The 17,249-nt window shown below is 40.7% G+C and overlaps 1 protein-coding gene across 1 annotated transcript in view; it reads right to left on the bottom strand.

The window, feature by feature from the left end:
- The window catches only part of LOC141117549 (uncharacterized), a 35,661-nt gene extending 21,137 nt beyond the window's left edge, over nucleotides 1-14,524 (bottom strand). Inside the window, exons 1-2 of the mRNA XM_073610455.1 lie at nucleotides 14,166-14,524; nucleotides 6,217-6,615 (exon numbers count right to left, since the gene is read on the bottom strand). Coding sequence (XP_073466556.1) covers nucleotides 6,217-6,615; nucleotides 14,166-14,208 — 442 coding nt within the window. The 5' untranslated portion in view covers nucleotides 14,209-14,524. The remainder of the gene's footprint in view (nucleotides 1-6,216; nucleotides 6,616-14,165) is intronic.
- Between the last annotated feature and the right edge of the window lie 2,725 nt (nucleotides 14,525-17,249).

The following is a 17,249-nucleotide window of genomic DNA, read 5'->3' as shown; positions in this document are numbered from 1 at the left end:
CAAGGCAATCAGGAAATATCGCAATACTGATGTTCCTTTTTGAAGAATCCCTTTTTGGACCCTTGGTCCATTCCTTTTTCTCAATATGTCTATTTGATTCAGAGGAACACACCTAACCATTAATTTGTACGTATTTATTTAGGTGACTGGCTTCTGTATCTGGGCTGTGGAAGTACTGTTTTCTACTTTTGACTACAAACACCCTTCCCTGCCCAGTTAACATTTACTAGGTTGAGACTCCTTTGACTATCCTTTGTTTTTTGATATAGGAAATACTGCAAGGACAGAAGAAAATAAGATAGCCAAAGTATGACTGTAGTAGTGGAACTATGGTATGTTCTCCAGAATATTTTGCGCAATCTACCATGCACTATACCTTCAAAACTGTATGCAAGTGTATATCTAAGGGAATTACTGGTGTGTTAAAAGTGAAAGGGTGTTTAAATTACGTTTTTTTAGTCTATTGCTCTTCATTCCAATATTTTTCATTTTAACAACATTTTCAGAGGTGCATAAAATCTTTGCACAGCATTTTCTTATTTAAACAAACATAAAATTGGATTTACTTATAGTGCTGAAGCCTGGTACATACGTGCCGAATATCGGCTAGTTCAACAGAAACCGACCAACATTCCGTCCGCCTGTCCAAAAGAATTGTTGAACGAGCATGCTTGAAAACCAGCAGCCGATCGGCATCTGATCAGCACTGCCAGCCAATGGTTGTGAGCCCTGACCAATGTGTTCTGGCGGGGGGGTGTTCCCCCTGTCAGAACACAATAGCTCAGCGGGGAGGTTGTTGTACTAACATTGCTTAGTTAGTACAGCAAACTCATCCCAAGCTCCTCATTTTTTTTAGTTCAGCCCGTTGGGTTAAACAAAAAAAAACTAGTGTGTACTAGGGCTTAAGTGATCCTCTGAAATAGTATAAATAGTGAGAAGCTTAGAAGTTCTAATTCAGTAGCAAGGAGTTTTGAAGATTATCTTAAAAAGTTGGCAGCAGGCCCATAATCACTGAAGAATGTTTTTTTCCTCTTCCTAGCCTGCTTTTCTGCCCAGTGCACCTTACCCTTTCCCATTTCCTCTCATTCCTTTCTCTAACTCCTGCCCTTTCTTCATCTGACTTCCTACTACTTACAATCCCATAATTGATACACCTAAGGCTGGCACCAAAGCCTTTGTATATGTGGGACTTTTTGTATTTTCCTTGAAAGGCACTATTATTCTTATCACAAGACCGTCAGCGACACCCTTTAAGTACAGCTGCCGACATACCCTAAAGAAGTAGAATTCTACCCTTCTCGAATAGGAACTCCTGGACTTTCAACCCACCTACCTATTACACTGGTAATTGTATACTTGAGGTTCAAAAATACCTTAATTCACTATGTTTCTATGAAAATGTGAACCTACAGTATCTCACAAAAGTGAGTACACCCCTCACATTTTGTAAATATTTTATTATATCTTTTCATGTGACAACACTGAAGAAATGACACTTTGCTACAATGTAGAGTAGTGAGTGTACAGCTTGTACAACAATGTAAATTTGCCGTCCCCTCAAAATAACTCAACACACAGCCATTAATGTCTAAACCGCTGGCAACAAAAGTGAGTACATCCCTAAGTGAAAATGTCCAAATTGGGCCCAATTAGCCACTTTCCCTCCCCGGTGTCATGTGACTCATTAGTGTTACAAGGTCTCAGGCGTAAATGGGGAGCAGGTGTTTTTAAATTTGGTGTTATCGCTCTCACTCACATACTGGTCACTGGAAGTTCAACATGGCACCTCATGGTAAAGAACTCTTTGAGGATCTAAAAAATAAAATTGATGCTCTACATAAAGATGGCCTAGGCTATAAGAAGATTGTCAAGACCTGAAACTGAGCTGCAGCACGGTGGCCAAGACCATACAGCAGTTTAACAGGACAGGTTCCACTCACAACAGGCCTCACCGTGGTCGACCAACGAAGTTGAGTACACATGCTCAGCATCATATCCAGAGGTTGTCTTTGGAAAACAGAGGTATGAGTGCTGCAAGCATTGCTGCAGAGGTTGAAGGGGTGGGGGGGTCAGCCTGTCAGTGATCAGACCATACGCCGCACACTGCATCAAATTGGTCTACATGGCTGTTTTCCCAGAAAGAAGCCTCTTCTAAAGATGATGCACAAGAAAGCCCACAAATAGTTTGCTTAAGACAAGCAGACTAAGGACATGGATTACTAGAACCATGTCCTGTGGTCTGATGAGACCAAGATAAAGTTATTTGGTTCAGATGGTGTGAAGCATGTGTGGTGGCAACCAGGTGAGGAGTACAAAGACAAGTGATAACGACGCCAAACACACCTCCAAGATGACCACTGCCTTGCTAAAGAAGCTGAGGGTAAAAGTGATGGACTGGCCAAACATCTCCAGACCTAAAACCTATTGAGCATCTGTGGGGCATCCTCAAACGGAAGGTGGCGGAGGGCAAGGTCTTTAACCTCCACCAGCTCCGTGATGTCGTGATGGAGGAGTGGAAGAGGACTTCAGTGGCAACCTGCGAAGCTCTGGTGAACTCCATGCCCAAGAGGGTTAAGGCAGTGCTGGAAAATAATGGTGGCCACACAAAATTTTGACACTTTGGGCCCAATTTGGACATTTAACTTAGGGGTGTACTCACTTTTGTTGCCAGCGGTTTAGACATTAATGGCTGTGTGTTGAGTTATTTTGAGGGGACAGCAAATTTACACTGTTATACAAGCTGTACACTCGCTACTTTACATTGTAGCAAAGTGTCATTTCTTCAGTGTTGTCGCATGAAAAGATAGAATAAAATATTTACAAAAATGTGAGGGGTGTACTCACTTTTGTGAGATACTGTATGTACTTTTGTATTGGGTGTTTTAAACTGGAAGTCTAATGCTGACCATGTGCCTTTTCTATTTACTTTTGGCCTGTAATCTTTCTCTCTTGCTATATATATAAAAAAATTCTACAAATAAAGAATGCAAAAAGGTTGGCAGCAATGCTGTTGATGCATTTCCCTTTTAAATATTCAGGTGAAAGGGCCCCAATACATTAAAATGGGGCTGGGTTAATGCAGAGGGCAAAGCAGGGGCGTACCTAGAGCATTTGGCACCCGGGGCGCATTCTATATCTGGCACCCCCCAGAAGGGCAGGCAGAGCACCGCACGTCAACGTCAAGTGACATCACGTGTAGAGCCTCCGCGCACTGCGGCCTGGAACCCGGAAGAATCCTCCTCCCTCTGCTCCCCCGGGTCGCCAGCCCCCCCCCCCCCCCCCTGCAAAAACGGCACTGACCGGCCCGAGGATTGTCATCGGGCGGCTGGCGCTAGACAGAAGTACATATACTGTAACTGGCAGTGGCACACCTACTATGTGCTACTGCCAGTGGCGTCACTAGGGTTGGTGTCACCTAGTGCAGTAAACCATGGTGTCGCACACCAAAAAAAATTATTTTCCTGTTTTCTGAAAGTGCATTAAAGATGCAGCATGCGGGACTTTTGGTGCTCTTTCCGGAAAATGCAGAAAAAAAGCGTGCAACATAATAGAAATCTATTGGAATGCAGCTAAAACTGCGGGTAAAATGTAGGAAGAACCCTTTTACATTACACAACCCCATACCTCTGGACCCCTTCACATTACACAGCCCCCATACCTCGGGACCCCTTTACATTACACAGCCCCCATACCTCAGGACCCCTTTACATTACACAGCCCCCATACCTCTGGACTCCTTTACATTACACAGCCCCCACAAGTCTGGACCCCTTCACATTACACAACCCCCATACCTCTGGCCCCTTTTACATTACACAGCCCCTATACCTCGGGACCCCTTCACATTACACAGCCCCCACACCTCTAGACCCTTTTACATTACACAGCCCCCCACCTCTGGACCACTTAACATTACACAGCAGGTAACATGTAGGAAGACCCCCTTTACATTACACAACCCAGTACTTCTGGACCCCTTCAAATTACACAGCCCCCTATACCTCTGGACCTCCTCACATTACACAGCCCCCATACCTTTGGACCGCTTAACATTACACAGCCCCCATACCTCTGGACCCCTTTACATTACACAGCCCCCACAAGTCTGGACCCCTTCACATTACACACCCCCCATACCTCTGGACCCCTTCACATTACACACCCCCATACCTCTGGACCCCTTTACATTACACAGCCCCCACCTCTGGACCACTTTACATTAAACAGCCCTAATACCCCAGGACCCCTTCAAATTACACAGCCCCCAATACCTCTTGACCTCCTCACATTACACAGCTACCATACCTCTAGACCCCTTCACATTACACAGCCCCCATACCTCTGGACCCCTTTACATTACACAGCCCCCACACCTCTGGACCTTTTTACATTACTCAGCCCCCACACCTCTGGACCCTTTTACATTACACAGCCCCTCCACTACTGGACCATTTTACATTACACAGCCCTCATACCCCTGGACCCCTTCAAATTACACAGCCCCCATACCTCTGGACCTCTTCACATTACACAGCCTCATACCTCTGGACCCCTTTACATTAAACATAGGGTGGTCGAGTGGAATTTTAGGGTGGTATAGTAGCAGTATATTGGCAGGTTAGGGCAGTATAGTGGCAGTATGGTATGGTGGCAGGTTAGGGTGGTATAGTGACTGTACAGTGGCAGGCAAGCGTGTTATAGTGGCAGGTTAGAGCAGTGTAGTGACTGTATATTGGCAGGTTAGGGTGGTATAGTGGCAGTATATTGGCAGGTTACGGCAGTATAGTGGCAGGTTAGGGTCGTATAGTGGAAGGTTAGGGCAGTACAGTGGCAGGTTAGGGCAGTATAGTGGCAGGTTAGAGTGGTACAGTCACAATGGAGGACTAGGGTGGTATAGTGACTGCATAGTGGCAGGTTACGGTGATATAGTGCCAGGTTAGGGGGTATAGTGGCAGGTTAGGGGTATAGTGGCAGGTTAGGGTAGCACAATGGCAGGTTAGGGTAGTACAGTGGCAGGTTAGGGTGGCATAGTGGCAGGTTAGGGCCATATAGTGGCAGGTTAGGGGGGGTAAAGTGGCAATTTAGGGTAGTATAGTGGCAGGTTAAGGTGGTATAGTGGGGAATGTGGCGCTGTTCAGAAGTGAATGTAATTAAAATAATACCCCAAAAAATGTGGTTACAATATGTGAGAAGTACTGTGAACAAATGTATAAATGGTAAACAAACAGTATGTCATGTGTAAATGCCACAAATGTAAAACATCACATAATATAATAAAGCCAAGTGCAAATGAAGTATAAATAATCCTAAAAGAAATACATACACTCAAAAATGAACATAACAAATATATAAATATGTGCGTAATATTGGTGCTGGTTTAAAAAAATCGCAAAAAAAATGCACAAAAAATACCCAAAAAATGCACAATTGGAATCAATGGTGTAATAGATAATTGATGTGATAGTGCACCAAAGTTGTCAAAAATAAGATCCGAATGATATAAGTGTCCAAACAAAATTAAAGTTCTATATATGTAAAAAAGAAAAAAAGAAAAAATCTGTGAGAAGTGTCTTTGCTTCCAAAGGATCCCGTGTGAATTATTGTGGTCGTTGTGTAATCTCCTCCTCTGGAACCCCCAATTGTGTCCCCACTCACCGGAAAGCCCAACCCCTGCAGGGATAATGGGCAAGTGAAAGTAAATCCACTGGCAGAAGTCAATCGGTGTCCCCCTCTGTGATTCCGCGATCTCCTTCCTGGTTGGGTTATCGCTAGTCCTTCGTAAGGCAGGTGCTGGCACTCTCTCCTTCCATGTTTTTGTGTGTTCGGACAGTGGTTTGGCTTGCTGGGACTTGTAGTTCACCGCCTCCACATATACTCCTTTCAGGAAGCTCAGAGTTGAGCAGGTGAGGTCAAGCCTCGCTTACCAGAGCAGAGCAGAGTAGGAGATTGACCAGCTGGAGACTGAGATCAGCCTAGAGGACAGAGGCTGCTGCAAATCAGCAGTGAGCATTCTGGTGTTTGCTAGGCAACCCAAAGAGGAAGCTACCTCTGACCTCACCTGCTCAACAGACTTGCTCAATCAAGTCATTTGCACTAAGCATTTAAGCTGGTAAAAGGCACACTTGATTTTTCCACCTTGCCTTAATTAATATATTACTACTGCTTCATTGCAGTGTACTGAAGATTTCATGTACAGTAGAAGGTATGTTCTCTTACCATCTGAGTTATTATTATGAACATGTAACAGAGTACCATTTCCTTGTACTGTGATCAGTGTGGGTATTTCAGAAACAATCTTACAGACATACAGTCCTTCATCTTCCTCTGTGATGGATTCCAGTGTCATCATTGCTGTGTCATTGGTAATTATATAAGAACTTCTGTTTTGGTTCATCACTATAAATATAGTCGTATTATTTGGATGTGTCCACAAGCCAGATGACAAGAGAGTTCCATTGTCATCCCATGGATGTGATTTGTTGTATTTTCTCCATTCCACTCTGATCCTTTGGGCATCTGTAATATTCCATCTACAAGTCATATTGACAGACTCTCCTTTATGTATTTCTAATTCATTTGGAACCTGGGTGATCATCAGCTTTCCGAAGACAAAATCTGTTAAACAAATATAGAGATTTATAATAGAAGTTGAGAAAAGTAGTAGAAAGGCTATGCTGTGCTGACAATCATTTCCTTTTTTTTTTTTTGCAACATGCAAGAGAAAGTCTCCTAATGCTCTCCCAGCCTGCAACAGTCCAAAAACGTCTTATTACTAAAACCCCTTTCACACTAAGGTGCTTGAAAACTGCCCATAAAACGTCAGGCGCTTTTGCGGCATTAGCGGTGCGCTTTTTTTAACCACTTAAGGACCGGGCCTATTTTTCAAACTTGTTGTTTACAAGTTAAAATCTTTTTTTTTTTTTGCTAGAAAATTACTTAGAACCCACAAACATAATGTATTTTTTTTCTAACACCCTATACTTTCTGTCACACCGTATTTGCGCAGCGGTCTTACAAACACACTTTTTTGGGAAAAAATACACTTTTTTGAATTAGAAAATAAGACAACAGTAAAGTTAGCAGAATTTTTTTTATATTGTGAAAGATAATGTTACATCGGGTAAATTGATACCCAACATGTCACGCTTCAAAATTGCGCCCGCTCGTGGAATGGCGACAAACTTTTACCCTTAAAAATCTCCATAGGCGACGTTTAAAAAATTCTACAGGTTGCATGTTTTGAGTTACAGAGGAGATCTAGGGCTAAAATTATTGCTCTTGCTTTATCGATCACGGTGATACCTCACATGTGTGGTTTGAACACCGTTTTCATATGTGGGCGCTACTCACGTATGTGTTCGCTTCTGCACGCAAACTCGGCAGGACAGGGCGTGTTAATTTTTTTTTTTGCCAATTTATTTTACTTTTTATTTTTACACTGTTCTTTAAAAAAAAAAATGTCACTTTTATTCCTATTACAAGAAATGTAAACATCCCTTGTAATAGAAAAAAAGCATGACAGGACCTCTTAAATATGAGATCTGGGGTCAAAAAGACCTCAGATCTCATATTTACACTAAAATGCAATTTAAAAAAAAAAAGAAATAAAAAAACGTTCCTTTAGGAGTTATGGAGCGGAAGTGACGTTTTGACATCGCTTCTGCCCTGTAATGGTATGGAGCCGAGAGCGGCAGAGGAGGGCACCGGAGGGGGGGGGGCCTCTTCTGCCACCGATAAAAGTGATCTCAATAAAAGTGATTTGCCGCAGAGACCACTTTTATCTTAAAGTGGACCGCCCGCTGAAGAAGTGGATAACGGGGTTATGGCAGCTACTGTAGCTGCTGCCATAACAACGATATTCCACTTCAAAGAGCCAATGTATAATGATGGCAGGCAGTCCGTTAGTGGTTAAGGTCACGTGACTCAATAGAACCATTTTGCATCGCTTTTGAAGCACTTCCCCCAATGGAGGGGGATGCTTTTGAGATGCTTTTTTAAGTGCTCCAAAGATGTTGCTTGCAGGACTTTTTTCACCGCCCTGCCAGCGCACCACCCCAGTGTGAAAACATCCATTGATATTATTAGGAAGCATTTTTCAGGAGCTTTTCAGGCACTTTCACGCAAAAAAAGCGCCTGAAAAGCTTCCTTTTAATATCAATGGATGTTTTAATACTAGGGTGGTGCGCTGGCACCTCAGTGTGAAAGGGGTCTAACACTAGTGTCCCTCAGTAAGATCCAGGGCACCCAAGGCTCAAGAAAAAAAAAAAAAACAGTACATATTGTATTTATTAAGAAAATATTCAAATCACTTGCCTAAAAAGGACTGAATAAAGCAAAAAAATAAAAATAAAATCATTGGGGTTAATTTACTAAAACTTCAATGTACAAAATCCGGTGCAGCTCTGCATAAAAACCGGCTGCTAGGCTTTGTTGTCAAAGCTTAAATTGAACAAGCTGAAGTTAGAAGCAGATTGGCTACCAGGCACAGCTGCACCAGATTTTGCACTCAGTTTTAGTAAAGCAACCCCATTACCATTTACCAACACATTAAATTTACAAAATACTGTATATGTATATCTTTTCTGATGTAAACGTTGCTAACTCAAGTTGTAAAAGTGTACCGGTTTCCAAAGAATTTTATGAACAATATATATCGGTAAATTTCCATCAAAAAACAATCTTTGCAACAAATCGCATCATATTTGTTTGTCAATAATGTCCTAATGCAAATGCGGTAGCCCAAGAAAATCATAACACTTAATTTTTTATTTTTAATCTAATGTCTTATTTTAATTCTCAAATGTATTTTGCACTAAAAGCATTACAGCAACAATTCTGTTGAATTTACTGCATGTGCGATAATTTCATCCCTGTATGGGATATTTTATGATTTTTTTTTTTTTTAATTCAAAGTTCTTAGGTGTAAAGTTCAAATTAAAAAACATATCACAGTTTCTTAAAACACAGCTAGTTGTGAGTGGTGCCTATAGGAGGAGAGCAGGAAAAAGTTATTTGAGGTCGTCAAACGCTTTGAGACAAAAAAAAAAATTCTTAAGCCTCATACACATGATACGGTTGTTGGCCAACCGAGCGTCTGATTTTTGTCAAAAGGGCGTGTGCCGGGATCTTGTCTTGCATACTAATGGTACACAATTGTCATGCCACAAACAAACTACGTACTACGTGACGTACTACGAGGAGTTTCAGCTCTTGAGCGCCACCCTTTGTGCCCCTTCTGCTAATTTTGTGTTTGGTGAGCATTGATTCCGAGCATGCGTGTTTGTACTTTCGACTTTTGTGTGACGGATTTGTGTACTGACCATACGAAAATCAGACAACAGACCTTTTTCCGCCGCAAATTTACTAGCCTGCCATCCAACATTTGTTGGCCGAAAGTTGGACAGCAATTGTCAAAAGGAGCGTACTAACGGTAAGATTTTAGGACAACAGTCTGTCAACAGACAATCCCCTGCCAACAATTGAACGGTGTGTACAAGGCTTTAGGCCGGGTTCCCCGCATCCAATGCGCAATAGCAGGAGATTTTGACCGGCTCTCTATGGAGCCGGTTCACATATCTCCGCTGCGGCTCAGGTGCAAATTTGCACAGGAGCCAGTGCGTCTTTTGGTCCATTTCAGATCCGAATTCAGCCAACAATTCGGGCTGAAATTGGATGTGAAACGGTGAGCGGGGACGCACAGTTCCCCTACTGGGAGTCACCTCCTTATTAGGTGTGAAACCAGCCATAAAAGACAGCAAGGGGTTGATTTACTAAAAGTGGAGAGTGCAAAATCTGAAGTAGTTTTGCATGGCACCCAATCAGCTTCTAATTTCAGCTTGTTCAATTAAGCTTTGACAAAAAAAAAAAAAACTGGAAGCTGATTAGTTTCTTTGCTGAGCTGGACCAGATTTTGCACTTTCCAGTTTTAGTAAGGCTACTTTCACACTGGAGCGGGCGTTAGCGTTAAAGCGCCGCTAATTCGGCCGCTAGCGGGGTGCTTTTAACTGGTGCCCATTGATTCCAATAGCAGGGGCAAGGGAGGAGCGGTGTATACACCGCTCCCACACCACGCGAAAGATACTCCTTGCAGGACTTATTCTAACATCCTGCAAGCACACTGCCCTAGTGTGAAAGCACTCTGTCTTTCACACTGGGGCTACAGGCGAGACGTGTTTCAGGCGCTTTACAGGCACTAATTTTAGCTCAAAAGCGCCTAAAAAACGCCCCAGTGTTACAGGGGTCTAAATCAACCCCAAAGTCTTTTAAAAAGTTAAATGCTCATTTCATGTGGAAAAATTACAATTCTACACCAATGGGATATGTATTTTTGTTAATGGCAGAACTTTGAGGTGAAAATAATAACCAACATGATTTTATCATGAAAAAATTTATGGAGACGATTTAATCTATGAAATGAAAGCCATGCATGTTCAGAAAAAAACGAAAACTATTTTGCTATGCAAACTAGATAAAAAGTTATTCAGGACCGAGCCTCTTTTTGAGATTTTGTTGTTTACAAGTTAAAATCAGGTTTTTTTGCTAGAAAATTACTTAGAACTCCGAAACATTATAATTTTTTTTTTTCAGATACCCTAGAGAATAAAATGTCGGTCTTTGCAATACTTTGTCACACCAAATTTGCACAGCGTTCTTACAAGTGCAATTTTTTGGGAAAAAATATTTTTTTGGAACAAATAAGACAACAGTAAAGTTATCCCAATTTTTTTCTAGATTGTGAAAGATAATGTTACGGGGAGTAAATTGATACCCAACATGTCATGCTTCAAAATTGCGCCCGCTGATGGAATGGTGACAAACTTTGGCACTTAAAAATCTCCATTGGCGACATTTAAACATTTCTACAGGTTACCAGTTTTGCGTTACAGAGGAGGTCTAGTGCTAGGATTATTGATCTCGCTCTAACGCTCGCAGTGATACCTCACATGTGTGGCTTGAACACCGCATGTGCGCACGAGCGTCCCAGAGAGGACCGCCCGCTGTTACAGAAAATACCGGGGTTATGGCAGCTATCTGCTGCCATAACCCCAGTATTCTACGTCAAAGTACCGACGTGCAGCTGCAGCGGTTTGCAGTAATTGGTTAAAATGACACAAACAGTTTAGAAGCAAAAAATTTTTGCTTCTAAACTGATACTATAGCTCCAGTGATAGGTCCAAAAAAAATGTTTTTAGGTTCCCTATGCTGCTAAAAGTCAAGTTAAAAAAGCATTATGGGCACATTCAACGTATGCACGGCCAGAATGTACACATTAACGCTCGTTATGATGCCATTCATTGTCAATGGCACCCAAACGCATTAACCTAAGGCACTTTTAATGCTTATGGATTGCACCAAAACACACAATAGCAATCCAGCATGTGCTGCGACGTGCTTCCGAAACAATGGTGAATATCCAATTTTAGGCCTGTTCTGTTGCCTGGCCAGACCACTTATTTGACATGTTAACATGCATGAGCCTTTAATGCTTACTACTATAAATTCAGCTTATTGAATATTGACTTTAAAACTGAGAAACAATTATTAACATGTTACTGTAGTTAAAGATCTGGGTAGTTCCTCTATTAAAAACCAGAAACAGTTTTGTTTTCATTATCTATTTTACTGCAACGGTTCCCTTACCTGGTAGTATGGAAAAGATGTATTTTAGGTAGGCCCTGGAGACTGATCAAATGGCAGAACTATTGCATTGGATCCAGAACATATTAATATGGTACATGAACAACTGTTGTTGATTTGATAGACACATATCTATGAACCTGTCATCTAATAATTAATATATACAGTAAATAAAGACAATTTTTTTTTTTAGTTTTGGATAGAGTGAAGAGAATGAAACCCTCTCCAATTTTTTTATGTCCCTGTACCCCACTGAAGAGATTCACCACTCTTTTTGTCCTGGTGATCGCTGTCACAGAGACAGAAAGTGATGGGAAATCCGAAGTTCTAGAGGTGAGGGCCAATCTTCAGAGAGAGACACCTGTTCTGGGGACATCTGATTAAAATGGGACATCTCCTTGGTTTACAGACATTTCTTCTCAAATTCTGTTGTGTCTCCAGAACAAGAAGTGAAAGGAAATCTCCCCAGGGGAATGTACCCGATAACATAACATTTTTAACCATTCCCTATTCTGCTCAAATAACAAGATTATTGATACTTCAATGCTTACTTTTGTTCTTAACAGAAATAGAAACATAATGTATTTTGAAGAAATGCCGTTATCTGTATCAACATTTTTGTGTACAGCATAACAAAGCATTAGGTTATTTTGTTACATTCTATTGTTTCATGCAATGCATTGGTGTATTATAAGCAGTTATTTTAAACTCCAGTATTCAGTCATTTCTTTTTTGCCTTAGCCAAATTTTTTTTTTTTAAATTGGTACTTTGGCATAGCAGAGATGTGGAAATCAGAGTGACTACCAGCTGCTCATACACCCCGGAGGAAGCCCTCTCAAAGCAATCAATAAGTATTGTAGTAAACTGTATCAAGACTGTTAGATGTAGTTCCAGGCATAGTATCTACTGATAGAATTAGATTAAGGGTCACATTTAGGGTCAGGTTAAGTGTAGAGGTTAATTAGAGGGATAGGAAGGGTTAGGTGTTAGAAGGGGTACACACTATGAGAAAATCGGAAGAAAAAATCCGTACGAGGCACGATCGTTCAATTTTCGTATAGTGTGTACACAACTTTTGACATCTGATTCTGACTTTGTAAATGAAAATTTCCAAAGGGACAAACCCTAAAATTTTTTCCTCGTACATGAACAGAACAAACAATTTTCGTTTAATGTATTCCGTTTTCGTGCGATTTTTGTACTGTGAGAAATATCAGATACAAAAGACTGGGCATGATCAGAAACAATAAAAAATAAAAAATCTTTTGTCTTACATTATTTCTAGCCTCGGTCCTGACTTGATGTAAAACATTGCGGAAAACTGACTGATCATTCGCCTTATTTTCTTATAGTGGCTGTTAAAAAAGAAAAAAAAAAAAGTCATCTATGAATATCTAGATGACTTTTTTTTTTTTTTTGATCAGCCAGGAAAACAGAAAAACAAACAAATTCCTCCATCCACACAAGCAAAGTGGATAGGAGAATCCTCCCCACTGGGACATTTTATTCTGGCTGCAGCAGCTGATTTACAAAAGTTTTCCAACGTTCCCGTTGGATAGAAGCTGAATTAATTAGCAACTTCTGTTGAACAGGGATGGTCAAACATGGATCAAAATTTGGCTGGTCCCTGCTGAACCAGCTGAATTTTGATCCATCTATGGCCAGCTTAAAGATTAGGTAAGGCTCGGTTCACACTGCTGCAACCTGAAAGTTGCACGACTTTGCCAGGCGACTTCGGCATGACTTTGAAGCAATTGGGGAGTGCCTGTGTATTTAGGGAATGCCTGTGTAATCTTCCTGTAATGTCAGATCCAAATCACATCAATTAAGATGAGGATCCGACTTTGAGGCAACTTCCATTAAAGTCTTTGGGCACAAGTCAGATAAATGTCACCTTGAAGTAGTACAGGAACCTTTTCTAAAATCTGAGCCACTTCAGTAGTCCTAATTAAGACAGCTCTCATTGACAAAAATAGGATTTCGCATGTCAAGTGACTTGTGCTCTCACAAGTCGTATCCCAAGTCACGGCAGTGTGAACCGAGCCTAAATGTTGGTACAAGGTACTACCAGAGCTGTATTCTCCGCAACAAAAGCATACCAAGAAAGTTTATCATCTCATTGTCCTTCTGTTAAAGGAAGCTCTTATGGGAAATCTATGGAGCCTGCAGTTGTTAATATCTCCCTTTGAGAATTTATGTTCCCTGGTTGTAATGCTCACCCGCTTGGCTTCAAGGCTTTATGAATCCCTGACCAGGAACAAGTATAGAGAAAAGGTATTTTGCCTGTTTTATAACTCTCATTTACAGCATGCTTCTTGGACTACGGGTGAAAAATATGAAGGCCAGATACAGCAGGGTGACCGGTAAAAAATTAGAAAAATATTTAGACTGATAAAGTTTCACTCTGCAACTTACCTTTACAACACTACATTTTATGTTACTAGAATATCACAATAATAGCACGTAAGAGAAACAAAATAACAAAAGATAAAAATAATAAAAGATAATGAAATCTAAAAATACTTACATTGAAAAGATAGGAGTAATGTGAGATAAAAGCAGAATATCATTTTCGGGCTTCTCAGCTGTGTCTGCTCATGCTGATAGTCTGAGATCCAGCAGAGGAGGATGTGGGTTTCAGTAGTAACACCTCCTTCCTTTAGGTCATGTACCAGTACTGTATATTCTGTGCGATGACAAGTGATGTAAAAAGTTCTCAGCTTTATTATACTGTGTACCCTTTGATCAAAATAAACGTTCACCAGGCACCCCTTGAAGTGTGTGAACTTCTATCATTTACTCTGTGACCATTTATTGCCAAAAACCTCTAGATATATATATCAATGTTTTCTAAGCAGCACCATATGTTTTTAAATGAACCAAAAAAGGAATTAAATGTAAAAAAAAAAAAAAAGTATGTATTCTTAGCTCAAATAAAGTACCTTCTATTGCTCTTAGCCTCGTTCAAATTCTTTTTTTTTCTTCCTGACTTCCTGTTAAAGGATGGCTACAACCCTTCTACATGGTCCCACTGTATGTAGTAACATAGCCAGCCTTTCTTGCTGGCTCCCAAGATGAACTATGGACTATGGGATTGGTACCTTTGATCGCCCCTGATGTTAGCCCCTTTTCCCAGTCAGTGTCATTAGTACAGTGACTGTGCATATTTTTTAGCACTGATCACTGTATTAGTGTCACTAGTCTCCAAAGTGTCAAAAGTGGCAGTAAGTCTGGCCATACATGGTCAAATTTCAAAACAATTTTCTTTAAAAATCTGAAAATGTGTGCGTTTTGCGATCCAATGGTGCCACCATTGATTTCAAAATTCAGCCAACCAAGCCTTCAATTTCACCTCATGTTGCTACGGAAAATAATTTGTGGCTGGGAATCTTCTTTTCTTTCCGGGAACTTTCTTTTCTTGCACATGCGCATTTCTTTTTCGATTACATTTCTCGCACGATTCTCCCATCATTGATTAGAAAATCGCTTGTTTTTCAAAACATTTCCAACATGTCTGATTACTCAAATTCGATGGCCGCACAAAAATCGGCTGTTGCTGCAGCCCACTAATGGTGCGAAATATGAACGAAAATTCTTAGATAAGATTTTTGAAAAAAAGAAAATTCTTTTGAAATTCGACCCATGTATGGCCTGCCTTAGTGTCCGAATGTCCGGCGCAATATTGCAGGTTCGCTATAAATCGCTGATTGCCGCCATTACTAGTAAAAAGAAAATAATTAAAAATATGCCATAGTTTGTAAATGCTCTAACTTTTGTGCAAACCAAACTATATACGCTTATTGGGATTTTTTTTAACCAAAAACATGCGCAGAATACATATTACATATTGGTTCATAAAGAAATCAGATTTTTTAAAATTTTTTATTGTACATGTTTTGTACATGTACATGTGTTGGCTTTTGTTGTTGATAGCACACAAAATAAAAAACGCAGAGGTGATCAAATACCTCCAAAACAAATCTCTATTTGTGGGGAAAATTTTATTTGGGTATAGCATCGAATGACCAAGCAATACAGTCAGTTAAAGTAACGCAGTGCTGTATCGCAAAAAATGGTCTGGTCATGAAGGGGGTAAATCTTCCAGAGGTCAAGTGGTTTATATGACAATTGTAAGCAGGCACGTTTATGATCAGGGTCTAAAGAATGTGAAACATACTATAGAATAGGATGATCATGTGCAAAACATTATTAGTGCCATGTGCAGAGTATGAGTGCAATATGGAAAACATAAGCAAGGCATACAGAATGGGGTTTAAAATAGAATTTAACATTTAACATTTCTTTCTCAATACTAGATTGTTTTACAATAAAGTAGACAAATAAGATTTAAAAGCCAGATAACAACATTAAAAAAAGTGCACAGGAAACCACCATACAATTTTCTATACTGTAAAGGTCATATTTTTGTGGTATACATTCTATCATTACCAATAATTTCTAGCATAACGCAAACTACGCCCAGTACAGTAAAAAACAGAAGAGTGATGGCATAAAAAAGACCAAGTGGTCCATCGAGCCTGCTCCATTTTTTTTATCTATGTATGTATGTTTTTTTTTTCTTTTTTTTTTTTTACTTTTTGGTAAAATGTTGTAGATCTAGGTTTGACCCAAACATGTTTGAATCCACTTACGCTTGACTGACTTTCCACCTCTGCTGGAAGTCTATTCCAAATATCAACTAAACTTTTGGTAAAATAATACGTTCTAAGATTTTGAATGGTTTTGAATTTTCCTCCTGCTAGTTTGAGGTCATATCCCCATATTCCTGATTTTCAGTTCATACTGAAAATACTGCCCTCCTGAACCTTATTTACCCCCCCCCCCCCTTTATATAGTTAAAGATTTCATTAATGTCTTCCCTATTCATTTTTTCCTCCAGACTGTACATAATAAATTCTAGAAGTATCTCCTAATAAGTTTTATTCCTCAGACCTTTTACCATTTTTGTTACCGGTCTCTGGACTCATTCTCTTATCAATATCTTTGTGTAAGTGAGGTCTCCAGAACTGCAAACAGTATTCTAAATGAGGTTTCACTAAAGATCCATATAGGGCAGGAGTAGGCAACCTTTTAGAGGTTGAGATCTACCTGGACAACATGGAGGAAAGCAAAGATCCCTGGGGTGGTAGTAGGTGGCACCCTTAAAAATAAAAAAAAAAACCCTATCAAGCGCCCAATAAAAAGACAGACGTAGTGTTTCCCGCCCAACGCAGTGTCCTCTGCCCCCTTCACATCACCCCAAACCCCTCCACTGTAGTGTTCCCTGACCCCCTCCCTCCACAGCAGTGTCCCCCCGAAATAGTGTCCTCTGCCCCCCTTCACTGTAGTGTCCTGTACTCCTCCAAAACGGTGTCCTCTGCCCCCTGAAAGCAATGTCCTCTGCCTCCCCATCTCCCAAAGCAGTATTCTCAATCCGTCCTCTCCCCATCACTGTAGTGTCCTCTGACCCCCCTCCAACAGTGTCTCCTTCCCCTACATACAGACAGGCTGTGTAGGTAGCACTTCCTACCTGCCACCACGTCTACAGCAGAGATCAGGAGATGGCATAATGCTGGGTGGAAGGCAGCAGCTGCCAGAGTTAACATTTCAT

The sequence above is a fragment of the Aquarana catesbeiana genome, linkage group LG01 (genome assembly GCF_042186555.1).
Source record: "Aquarana catesbeiana isolate 2022-GZ linkage group LG01, ASM4218655v1, whole genome shotgun sequence".
NCBI classification, from domain to species: Eukaryota; Metazoa; Chordata; class Amphibia; order Anura; family Ranidae; genus Aquarana; species Aquarana catesbeiana.
The sequence above is the reverse complement of the archived record's forward strand: the minus strand, read 5'-3'. Positions and strand labels throughout refer to the sequence as shown.